Raw genomic sequence first — 13691 nt, 5'->3', positions numbered from 1 at the left:
TAATCCACGAATAACAATGGATAAATTCACAATAAAAGTGGTAATCCACTGTAAAACAAAACTTTTAACGGTAAAAAAAAAGAAACCGAAAACAAAATTGGAAAATTCGTAATTTCTTTTGATCCCGAGATTTATTTTTAACAAGGTCTTGAGAAGGGAACTAATTTAATCTAATGTATTAAATCATTATGGCTAGGGTATCAAATCAACTCATGTTCAGATGTGAAAAGGCTGACTCACCTCAATACTCCTGCCGTTCACTAAATTACTGTTGCTCCTGCTGCCTCAAAGTGGCATAGTGTCGGTATCACTAGGGTTTATCCTTCCATGAGCGAGAGTTGTAAAAATGTCCACCATACAACAAGGATTTTGCCTGAGAACTGCCTTGGGAACTCCGCTCGCCTCGACAAATACTTCCAGCTCTCGGACAACAGCGTAAACAAGCAGTCCACCTTAAAAAAAACAATACTAGGCGGCAGATCACTAGCAACAAGGTTGTTTAGAGGAACTAAAAGTCAGCCCCGCTCAACACTTGAACATGATAAACATAATATTACAGAATAATATTTAGGAAGTTTGATACTTATCTTATACTTAACAAAAGAAATCATTTTCAACTTCTCCAATTTTGGTTCACGATAAAATATTTTTCTACACTGGGAGGATTCAATTTATTTATATAAACTAAATAAATTGAATACAGAAACTCATGATAAATAGGATCCCCAAAACGAGAAAAGTTGAAACATTAAATTACAAAAAATATTTAATACATTCAATATACAAAGGTATATTAAAATTTAAATATAATATGACATTATTCACAGTTGAATACCCAACCAAATACTCTATATATTAACTATTTACAAGTAGAGTCTCTCTTATTCACCCGAAACAGATGAATCATTTTAAGCTTCCAAGATTTTTCTAGTCCGCTCCGAGCTGTCAATAGCAGCCTGGCGTTTAACTCTAGTATCCTTGGGTACTTGAGACTCCTGTACATCAACCTTAGAATCATTCGGAATTTCATCTTTCCGGGTGAGAAGTGGGATAATGACTGACGAATGTCTCTTCACAAGTTCTTGGGTTTTCCCTTTAAGGATAGTGACACCAGTAACCTCACCCAAAGTATTTGTAATAATCTCTTTTACAACGCCCATCGGGTAGTCATTTGGCTTAGTGAAATTTTCTTTAAGTAGTACAATATCTCCAGGTGAGATCTTATTATGAGTGACTGGTTTGTATCTATCAGGGACATCTACAGCTTGATGTATTAGATTAGCAATAAATTCTTCCTGATATAGTTTAACTAAATTGTTTCTCACCTTTTGCAATTGATTGTAATCTTGCTTAAACTTTGATTGAGAGTAATTTTCAGGAATCCAGTCAGGGTCTCTCCCCCCATGCAATTCGGGAATTATATTAACCGATATCAGATCATACCCGTGAATCAAATTTTCTGGGGTGATAGGTTCTGGAATGTCATCGCCGATCTGATCCCTTAAAGCTTCTTTAAATGCTATTGGTCTACGATTGACTAAATGAATGACTTGTTGAATTAAGAACTCAAAATCATGGTATTCTAAGACATTCTTACCAATAGCTCCATAGATCAATCTTTTAACAAGTTTAACACATACTTCCACCATCGAACCTAACTGACTATGACCCTTGACAAATTGGTCAAACTTTAAAGATTGGACCCCATTGCGTTCAAAAATATGACTGAGTCTCATGATCTTTGATGTAGTCAATAATTATATTAGAGGCAGAGACTAATTGGGAGCCTAGGTCACTAATACAATATTCAGGGATTCCAAACTGGAAACAATGAATCTGAAAGGCTCTAAGAAATTCTTTAACAGAAAGATCTAAACAAATAATCAAATTAACTGCTCTACTCCACATACAAGTGATACATAGTAGATAAATTTTTCCTTTCTTACCCTGTTGTTTAACGCTCAATGGGCCAATGAAATCCATAAATACATATCTAAAGGGGACATTAGGTGGTGACACTCTCCATTTCCTGTAGGGAGACTGATTAATACTGATGGTTCTTGACTTGAACCTACGACAAAAAACACATTCTCTAAGGTTTCTCTTAACCACTGAAAAATATGACGGTACGTAAAACCGCTTTCTCATTTCTGACAAAACAGAGTAACATCCCGTATGGTTGAGCATTTTGTGTAGGTTGTGCACAATCAGGGAAGTTAGATGGCTATTTTTAGCCAGCAACAAAGGAAAACCATGCCTCCGAATGAGTTTGTCACACTTGCTACGTACTCGAAGCAAACCATCGTTGTCAACGTAAATATTAAGCTGACCTACTATGTTAGGCATGTCTTTTTTTCTTTGAGTAGGACAGCTGAAATATGTAAAAACCTCAGGGAAATGTGCCCGTTGATCCTGTAGTATAACTAACTTGCAAGCTCTTTCATGTATACTATTGCTCTTTAATTCTAAGTGAGCAAATTTATTGGAGTGCTTAGCTTTCAAACGACCCTTTAACTTCTCTACGAAAAGAATAACTTTCTCATGAATAGATACAAGTAAATCAAAACTGGAAAATTCTTCAAATGAAAGAAAATATTCAAAATTATCTGACATGACCACAACATTGGAACTAGTACACATAGACTCCTCTGTTTCCAAACTATTATCCAGCTTGCACTCTGCATAAGGATTTGGAACCATAAATGATAAGTTACCATTTTCACTGCATAGGAAGGTTTCCTTTTCCTTAAAACATTCAGGACCAGAATAAAAATTGGTTTGCATCAACTTACGATATGAAAGGCAACGAGTTATGGCATCTGCGGGATTTTCATTCCCTCCAACAAAAGCAAAATGGACTGGGTGTTTTGCACATAAGTTCTCTACATGCTGAATTCGATTCATCACAAAAACTGACCGTTTCTGCATTTTTGACAATTTATTAGTAGAAGAATTCAACCAAGAGAGCGCTACCTGACTATCGGAAAACACATGAAGGCCAACAATATTCAAAGGATTGATGCATAATGGTCCAGCTAATTCGTTATACAAATCTAAAACCACTTCCGTTGTAAAGTTACTGCCTGCATCTCCAAAGATGGAATGCTTTTACTTTCCAACTGTCTATTTATCATACGATTTTTGCCATCACAAAACTTGACGACATAGAATCAATATCAATGATGTACACAACAACACCATATAGTAATTTAGAGCTATCACAGCAAGCAGCCAAATGAAATTTTCCATCCCTATACGTCCAACAAATCTATCAATAGCAATATCAGGAGTAGAATTGGCCTGATTAGCGATATTGTGCCATTCTTTACGTAACTCTGGTGATAATTGATCGTCCCATCCTAAATTTCTATCACACTGAAGACCATGAAGAAATAATCTGCTTCGATTTAGGATGGGTCCAGTAAAACCAAAAAGATCAAAGTGAGAGGCAATGGTACTTAAAATTTCCCTCTTAGTTTTAGCCTTACCATTCAACTGAAATTTATTTGCTAACAGACAATCAAGTGTTCGATTCCACTGCATACCAAGAAGTTTAACAACCTCTGCCGTTTCAGAACCTGTGCAGGAATCTATTTCTCCCTGTAGAGACCTGTCATTAGTAACGAACTGTTGTAAATCAAAACCATAAGGAGAAAATATAGATCCTACCACAGAATATGCCCAGTGCAGATTCTCAATTTCATTTGCACTAAAAGCACAATTGTCCATATAAGACAAGGAATAAATGCACCTTTTTAACTCATTCAACCGGTTTTCATCATGCTCAGCATCTAAAATCAAAATCTTGTAAAGACCGAGCATCAACAAAGTTGGGGAACATCTTAAGCCGAAGCTCAACCTAACATTCCGATATGCAACAATGGTAAAATCTCCCTTCTCAACATTTTTATACCATAAAAAACAAAGTCTGTTAGCATCAACATCACTTAATGCAATCTGATTAAAGGCCTTGCATAGATCAAAGCATACCAACAATTTATCAAACCTTAAATGTAGTAATGATGAAGAAAGTTTCTGATTTAGGCATGGACCTGCATGTATGGCCTGGTTATGACTTATTGTCTGACCCTTGGTTGAGTCTCTTTCACACAAGTTTGATAGAAACACAACTCTACATTTGGTAGTTTCACGATTCAATTTGAACACACCCATATGAGGCAAAAAGAGTGTTCTGGGTGTTCATGTATAAACTGATCAAGATTAGGAATCCTTTCTATGATTCTAACCCTTTCCTGTTCTTTTAGGGCTTCATTCATTAACTGTAAATGAGATGGATTTCTCTTTAGTTTTTAAGATTAGACTCCAAAATAACTTTTGCCAAATGAAAATTTCTACCAAGCATATGAGATACTTTTTGCATTCCACAAAAGTGGCATAACTAATCTACCCTCCTCATTCTGAATAGTGTGATCCAAACAATATTTGACAAGCTGATCATGCAGCTCTGAATTTTCCAAATCATAAACTTCATTGTCCAAGTGAATATATTTATTACAAATACTGGCAAGCACATCATCTGTGGCTTTATCTAACTCTGAACGAATTACATTACCTTTTTCATCGATTACACTGAATTCTGAAACCTTAATTGGATAATCAACATCACACTTATCCAGAGAAGATGGCTTATCTATCTTTACACCCAAACCAGTAACATACTGATGACAATTTATAACCGAGGAGGACGGATGTAGATAAGGAATATCCTTCAATAAGGTGTCAATTTCACCTTTAAGAAGGACACCAAACGGGGTCATAGCATACATAGACTTGCTATTCATACAAAAACTACTTCTGAGATTGGTAAACAATATCCTGATTTAGTTCCCAAAATCAAATCAATATTTTCAATGCAATCACTATTAGGCGTTAGAAACTCATCAGCCAACACATACCCTTTCATCTGGAAACCATAAACCACTTTGCCCAGACCTTTTAATTTCAACTTTATGTTAATAGATGGGATACATAATGCCTCTATTTTGTGAATAGCATTACCAATTATTATTTCAAATTCCACTAGTTTTGATGCATATTTCTGAGAAACATTGATACCATTTATTCTCAATTCAACCTTGGCTTGTAATACCTTTAAATCCAAAGCATTGGCTAGTTCCTCACTAATCAGATTTGACTGACTTCCATCATCCTTCAATGCTCTTATGCTTCTGTTTTGGATGCTACAAGAAAAGGTAGGGAGAATGCTGGACTCACAGTCCAAATTACTTTCAAGAGCCCCAATTATAACTACGTTATTATTAGATTCCATTGACGAATTCTTATTGTCCTTTTTCGTGGAAGTCTTAATAGATTCAGATTTTCTATCATCATTAGTAGATGCTGATTTTTTACTATTCTTACAGAGGAAACTAAAGTGCCATGCTTTACAAAACTTACATTTCATCTTAAATTTAAAGTTACATTTGTCAGCAGTGTGACTCAAGCTTGCACACTTATAACACCCATTTAAAGATTGAATTTTGTCAAGCTTAGTGGTAACATCCGAAAAAAATTTCACATTTATAAATAGGATGCGAGGCAGGTTTGCCTTCTGTGGTACACAAGACACAAGGAAAGAAATTTGACGGTTTCCTTAGGGAACTAACACTAGCAGCATAACTTGCACTATTCTTCCTATAACTATGATTATCATGCAATTTATTTCCTATATTAGACCTCTTACTTTGCTCATTGAATCTTTCACAGGCCTCAAAGAAATTATCATTAATTTCCTTCAGTGTTGGCCTTGATGAATTAGTAATCTGGGTTAAGTGTACTTTAAATCGATTATCTAAGCCCTGCCAGAAAAAATACCTCAAAAAATCCTCACGTCCCAGAGACAAACTTTCAGCTGTTTGAGTTAGATTTCTTATCTGTGAAATATATTCAAATGGATCACTTTCTAATTTCATATTGATTTCAGATTTTTTTTTGATGGTATTAAAAATTCTGAGGTCTTTAGATGCTAAGGCCTCTGTTAGTAATTTCTTGGCATGAACATAACCCTTCTTGTCCGATTCTAATGATTCTAAAAGTACTAAGGCCCTTCCACTGATCTGCTGCTTTAACAGAATAAATTTGTCATATTCTGAATATTTGAACATAGACGTTATGTCTTCAAAATCTTTAAAAACTTCAATAGATCCTCCTTCTAGGCTACGAAATTCTGGAAGCGGAGCAGTGGGACTCTTTAACAAACTTCGGGCAGTATCAACACTAACATTAGAAGGGGTAACATTTCGTGCAAGATCAGCAGTACATTCCCGAATTTTAACAAAATAACTTTCACAGGAATCAAGTTCGGCATTTAGCCATGTTTCATCCTCCTCTTCAGACCATTTGAGCTTTTGAATTTCACTATTATACTTCTTAAGCGATTCTAAATGATCTTGTAACTCGGACTTAATCTTATTCTTTTCCAATTCAGTTAACTGACAATAATTAGTCCTTTTATTATAACATTCAGTCACTAACTTGCGAATATATTTTCGGGAATTAATCAACAACTTTAATTCAGACGCCATGTTTAATTAGGAATTTGCTTTTACAATGTCTGATAAACAATTATAGATCCACTGAAACAGACAGTCTAAACCCCCTCTATTTAAATGAATGCCGTCAGCTTTGAAATAGCTAGGGTCATCGAGTTTTGACGAACCGTTAATCAACAAAGTCTTATATTTAAAGGGTTGACGGTCTAACCACTTATTAAAATTTCTAGCCAATTTCTTATACAAATCTGCAGAAGGGGTGCCGTGTCTATTAGTACTTTTCAAGTGGCGAATTTCAACGTGAGCAACAACAAATATTGAATTGGGTAACCTTAATCTCAAAATAAAAAAAAACGTTCACAATCTGCTTTAACAATATTCAAATCCACATTCTCCTTTATATCGTTTCCACCCAAAAATACAACGGTCACTTCTGGATTATATTCAGTCAAATCGTCCAACGACTTCGGATTAAGTATAAAGTTCCTATATCCGAATCCAGGAAATGCAAAAAATTCAATAGGCACTTTAAGATCACCGTATGTCAAACACGAATAACCTAACTGCTGCAAGTCCCGAACGTAACTATGGCCTAAAACACCGATTTTCATGTAACCTTTAATAAATATATGCTCAAAGATACCGACACTAAATAACACCGAAGGAAGGGCAACAGGCAGCAATTTCTTCTCAAGTCCCCCCAGGGGTTCCATACACAATATTTTGTCAATGGCAAGGTAAAAACAAACAAAATGAGGTAAATGAAGCAAAAAGTTCTTAAAAGTCCAGTTATATTAATTTAATTAATATTTTGGATAAAAATTACTGGTTGAGACAACTATGATGATTAATTGCTGTCCTGCCTCCCTCAAGTTAGTAACTTACTTCACCGGAAAAAACAACCATATGAAGCAAGCCCCTACCAATGACTATCATGTCTCTCAGGATCTGAAAACACAAAAAACACTCCCTGAAAAACTGTTTAGGTAAAAGGGAAACTAAATTACTTACGGGAATCCGTGTTAACAAAAACAAAACTCAAAACGGGAATCCGTTCACTAAAAATACCTTCGATGGAATTCGATTTTTAAATTTAAAAGCACAAACATATTGTTCATAAACTGTGGTAATCCACCAAAAACAAAACTTTGTAGCTAATAGCCTAATGTGGTAATCCACGAATAACAATGGATAAATTCACAATAAAAGTGGTAATCCACTGTAAAACAAAACTTTTAACGGTAAAAAAAAGAAACCGAAAACAAAATTGGAAAATTCGTAATTTCTTTTGATCCCGAGATTTATTTTTAACAAGGTCTTGAGAAGGAACTAATTTAATCTAATGTATTAAATCATTATGGCTAGGTATCAAATCAACTCATGTTCAGATGTGAAAAGGCTGACTCACCTCAATACTCCTGCCGTTCACTAAATTACTGTTGCTCCTGCTGCCCCCAAAGTGGCATAGTGTCGGTATCACTAGGGGTTTATCCTTCCATGAGCGAGAGTTGTAAAAATGTCCACCATACAACAAGGATTTTGCCTGAGAACTGCCTTGGGAACTCCGCTCGCCTCGACAAATACTTCCAGCTCTCGGACAACAGCGTAAACAAGCAGTCCACCTTAAAAAACAATACTAGGCGGCAGATCACTAGCAACAAGGTTGTTTAGAGGAACTAAAAGTCAGCCCCACTCAACACTTGAACATGATAAACATAATATTACGAATAATATTTAGGAAGTTTGATACTTATCTTATACTTAACAAAAGAAATCACTTTCAACTTCTCAATTTTGGTTCACGATAAAATATTTTCTACAATATATATATATATATATATATATATATATATATATATATATATATATATATATATATATATATATATATATATATATACTGTATATATATATATATATATATATATATTCAATATATATATATATATATATATATATATATATATATATATATATATATATATATATATATATATATATATATATATATATATATATTTCAGAAAAGATGGTTGCTAAAGTTTTAAAGGACACATATATGCATTTCATAGCTTCAATGCTTTAAGATGTGATGAAAGAATTTATGGAGTCAGATGGAAGTAGGTCGAGAACTCGAGGTAAAATCTTTGTGTTCAACAAATAGTTTGATTCCTCAGCAATATTGCCGGTCAGGTGATCTTCGAAGTGTTATGTATATTCGTGAAGTACGTGCGTTAATTTGATCTAGATTGTGCCAAAATCTGCCCTAAAAGTGAGTTTGATCGTTCATTAACGTGATAGAACTGCAGTTGTCTAGACGTAGCTTTGGAGAGGATCCAGGCTTTGAGTCAGCAGATAAGATGTCTGTGGACAGATGTCGGTGGATAGTGTGGACTGGTTTCGAATAACATGTGGTAGACTGATTTTTGACATGACTAGTTATTGATTTGGGGAGTATGTGTGAGTTTGGATATTTTCAGGCTATTAGCCATAGTGAGACTTCTTTAATCAGAAGTGTTTTACAGTTCAGAGTTTAGTTATCTAACTCGATATTTCATTTATTATGCATTTTAATCTTTGCTTTGTTTTATTCATTTCTTGTTGGGTTATTTGAATAATAAACCTATTTTTGTAGAAATTATTGCGTTTCTTTAAATGGTCCATTTAATTGATTTGGTGAGAATGAGTGCGATATTTTCAGGGTGGGTGAACTTTGGAAAACGATGATGAGAGAGAGAGAGAGGTGATACAAGAGAGAGAGAGAGAGAGAGAGAGAGAGAGAAAGAGAGAGAAAAATAGATGTAAGTGAGTGAATAAACGTTCATTTTACGCCTCCGTTTCATGAATAAAGATCGTTGAGCACGATTTACGTACACCTTCAAAAAGGTGTTAATTCTGTCCTCGTTACAGAATTAAATGGTGGCAGCCGTGTCAGAATTAAATGGTGGCAGCCGTGTCAGAATTAAATGGTGGCAGCCGTGTCAGAATTTAAATGGTTGGCAGCGGTGTCAGAATGAATTGGTGGCAGCCGTGTCTGAATGAAATGGCGGCAGCGGGTGTCTTTTGATTTTAAATGGTGGCAGCATGATTTTAATGTCTTTAATGATGGCGAAAGAGGGAGATTGCTAATAGACTAATTGGTAACGTTGATGCCCAAGGCATAGGCGACTTCACCTAAGAGCTAAGGCGACGGGTCAGTGTTGAATGACTGAGTAGGTCGTGATTACGTGTGAAATGCGGGGAACCTTTCCTCTTTTTTCCGTTTCTATTCGAGTACTGGGAGTGGGGAGTTGTGAAATAGATCTGGTTGATCTCTAGAGCAATTTTGGGGTTAACAAAATACCCAAATAAGTGTGAATAGTGGCGATTGTGAGTTAATTACGCAAAGTGATGATTCAACTAGAAACGCGCTGGGTGTCTTTTTTTGCTTCGCTGTCGAGTAGGTGACGTCACAGGTTAGCAAGTTGAGAGATAGGTACTTCGTTTTCTGTTTCAAAATTGGTAAGTACCCCATTCTCGTAAGTTGCGCAGAACGCCGTTTTCTGTTCTTCTTTTAGAGGGGGTAACTTGTGCCTTTCTCTAGTGTTCTTTTTGTTTTCTCTTTTTATGTTGTTACGCTCAGGGCGTGTGATTACTCACAAAATGCCGGACGATGCAGCAAGCACATCCCAATCAATTGTGGTGCATAAAGTGACGAACATTTTTGGGGAATTACAAATTTTAAAGGGTTAGTTGATGGAAAGCCAACCCAAAATATAGAAACTTTCATTGAGTCAGTGAACAATTATCTGAATTCCAAGAAAATTACGAATGGCGCTGAAGCTTTAACAGAGGCTAAATCATTTCTGGATTTAGATAAAGGAGATATTGGGAAACGAGCACGCAGTTTCGGGTTCAGAAGGTGTAAAACTTGGAATGAACTGCAGAAATTTCTACGAGCTACTTATGGCGGAGTTCAACGTGAATGCGCAGTTCGAATTTGCGAGAGTTTCTCAAAATAAAGAAGGGCAATGATTCACTAGTCACATACAGTGCGAATTTATTTGATGCAGTAGTTGAGTTAAAGAAATCTATAAAGGTTCTCCATGGGTAACTGGAAATAATATCTCCTTAGATAATTTTGAAAGATTGTTACACTTTTGCTTGCCTTTTAACGTCGGTCCCAGATGTAATTGTAGATAGTTTTGATAAGAGAATTGATCAGGATACAGACGAATCCTTTTTGTTTGCACAGATTAACAAAAATCTAGCAAAATGCCCGACACTGGACAGTAGTTTTGTACAGGGAGGTGCAAAGATGTCAGCTGCGGTTTCCAAACCACAGAATAATGATAGTCGCTCGCATTCGGGAAATGATGCAACAGCGAAGACATGTGCACGAGTAGAATCGAAGAAAATTCCAGAGAGATCAGTCACAACGGTACGTTGTTTTAATTGTGATAAAATAGGCCATAGTAAGTCAAATTGCAGAGTGAGATATTGTTCAGTTTGCAAATCTTCAGATCATGGATGGAGATTTTGCCCAGCCACAAAGAATAGAGATTATTCAGGAAGTCACGGGAGGTTTTTCTAGATATGACAGGAGAATTCCACATGATGCAAGTTCTAGATACACAAAGGAACAGCAGAATTTTCACAAGATAAGTTCGAAAACAGACACAGGATAATGACTAATCAGGTCGTAGAGTCACTAGAACCTAGGCCGATTGTACGTGGATTCTCTAATGGCAATGAAATTCATATTTTCATTGATTCTGGTAGCTCAGTTAACTTAGTAAATGCTGACCTTTTTCACTCGAGGTTTCCAGAGTGCAAATTAGTCCCTTCTAGTGAGACAGTGTGTGATGTACAAGCGAGGAAACTGAATATTTTAGGTTCGTCATTTCTTACGCTTTGTATCGGTGGAAAGACAATAGTAGAATCATTTTTGGTCATAGAAGGATTAGCCTTAGGTGAAATGGTTTTGCTAGGACACCCTTCTTGTATGCGACATAACATCAACATTCTTACGGGAGTTCAGGGGATTACAATAGGTGAGTCAGGTTGTTTTGTTCCATATATACACAGGAAAAAAACTTGTGAGAAACTTAAGACACAGTCTGAGACATGTGTAACACATTCATTAGAGAGTGAAGATATTCCGCAGAGATCTTTCAAAGGATTTTTGTTGGAAGATATTGAATTGCAACCCATGAGTTCCTACATTGGTTAAAGTGTCGCTGAAAGAGAAAAAGTTTCCTTCTCAAGTGTGCGTTGTTGAGGGAACCGAGAAATTCAAAGACGTTGTGAGTACGGTGTCAGTGAATGAAATTTCAGTCGCAGGCGTGACTTCAGTAGAATTAGTTAGCTATCAAGACTCAGTGAAAAAATATCACAAGGGTACTTATGTAATTGATTTTGAAGAGTTTAATGAAGAGCATAAATTAGTGAGTTTTTGTGGAGATGGGAATATGTTTCCTAACGAGGAGCAACAGTTCCGAAGTCAGGTTCTACATGAACATTTGGCTAAAGTTGATTATCCTGAATATTCAGATAAAGTAGAAAGTGTTGAAAGAATATCTAGATATCATTGCTTTGAAGGAGATAAATTAGGAGTTACAGATGTTTTAGAACATTCAATCCGCCTAGAAAAGGGTACAAATCCCATATATATTCCAGCATATCGAATTCCTTTTAAGATCAGGGAAGAAGTAGAAAAAGAAGTTCAGAAGTGGGAGTCGGAAGGCATTATCAGACCGTCCAATTCTCCGTTTAATTTTCCTTTGCTTGCAGTTCCTAAGAAAGACGGTAGTATCAGAGTTTGTGTAGATTTTCGTAAATTGAATGAAAAACATGCCCAGATAGATATCCGGTAGCTTGTTTGCCTGATTTGTTTGTTGAGATCGGTGGCAAGAATATATATTCATCTATAGATCTTATGCAAGGGTTTTACAGGTTCCCCTTTGTGAGAGTAGCCGTAAATATACAGCATTTTCGGTACCAAAGGGACATTACGAGTTTAATAGGATGCCTTTTTGGATTACAAGGGTCCCCAATAACATTTACTAGACTGGTTAACACAGTACTTCATGGCTTGTTAGGAAAGTCGGTGTTTGTGTACATGGATGACATTCTCATATGCACAGATACAATTGAAGAACATCTAAAGGTGTTAAAAGAAGTCCTCAAGCGATTACGGTTCGCTGGGTTAAAGGTCAAATTGGCCAAATGTGAGTTTCTGAAGAGAAAAATTGTCTATTTAGGACATGTTATCTCTAAAGAGGGAGTTAGAGTGAATGATGAGAAAGTTAAAGCCATTGTGAATTTTCCAGTTCCCAAAACCAGGAAACAGATTCGTTCGTTCCTAGGTATGTCGGGTTTCTTTCGCCGTTTTGTGCGGAATTTTTCTACAATAGCGTCTCCATTGACAGATTTGTTACGAGAAGACGTTAAGTTTGTTTGGGGTGATAGTCAACAATTAGCTTTTGAGAAGCTTAAGAACGCTTTGGTGAACCCACCAATTTTGAAGTTTCCAGATTTTAGTCAACCGTTCACCTTAGTGACTGACGCGAGTCAGGAAGGTATAGGTGCGTGTTTGATGCAGAAATTTGAGGGGAAATTACACCCAATTGCTTTTTATAGCAGAAAGTTCAAAACACGTGGTAGTAACGAAAGGCTGATGTCAGTTGTGGACAAGGAGGCTTTCGCAGTCGTCTCTAGCCTTGTTCATTTTAAGATGTTGTTGTTGGGAAATAAAGTTGAGATTTTTACAGATCATCAACCGTTGTTAGAGCTTTTAATAAGCCAAATTTGTCGCCCAAGAGAGCACGTTGGTTCCTAACATTGAGAGATTTTGATGCAAACCTCAAATACATTGAAGGTAAGCATAATGTAGTTGCAGATGCATTGAGCAGATATTTTCCGGTCGAGGATGAGGAAATACACACCGAATCCTGTGTGGGAGAAGAGAGTAAATATTTGGTGTCTAATGTCTCTGATATTAGTAGTTCTGAGAGATCGCATGTAGAGGACATACACGTTCCTACAGTGCATACTTCGGGGAGAAATAGTGAGTCGGCAGTCTCGGGAGAGATTGTTATTCGTGATAGTGAGAGTAACGCAGTGTGTTATATTACGGGTGAAAATGTCACTTGGGACATAGGCTTGCTGGAACAAAAGCAAGATGAAGATAAATTGTTG

General features: G+C 36.2%; 1 protein-coding gene across 1 annotated transcript; it reads right to left on the bottom strand.

The window, feature by feature from the left end:
• Nucleotides 1–908: 908 nt before the first annotated feature.
• LOC136842021 (uncharacterized) lies at nt 909–1736 on the bottom strand. Its single transcript, XM_067109419.1, has one exon. The coding sequence runs from the start codon at nt 1734–1736 to the stop codon at nt 909–911; it is 828 nt and encodes a 275-aa protein (XP_066965520.1).
• Between the last annotated feature and the right edge of the window lie 11955 nt (nt 1737–13691).

Source organism: Macrobrachium rosenbergii, chromosome 9 (genome assembly GCF_040412425.1).
Source record: "Macrobrachium rosenbergii isolate ZJJX-2024 chromosome 9, ASM4041242v1, whole genome shotgun sequence".
Lineage (NCBI taxonomy): Eukaryota > Metazoa > Arthropoda > Malacostraca > Decapoda > Palaemonidae > Macrobrachium > Macrobrachium rosenbergii.
Note: the sequence above shows the minus strand (reverse complement) of the source record. Positions and strands in the feature narration are given on the sequence as shown.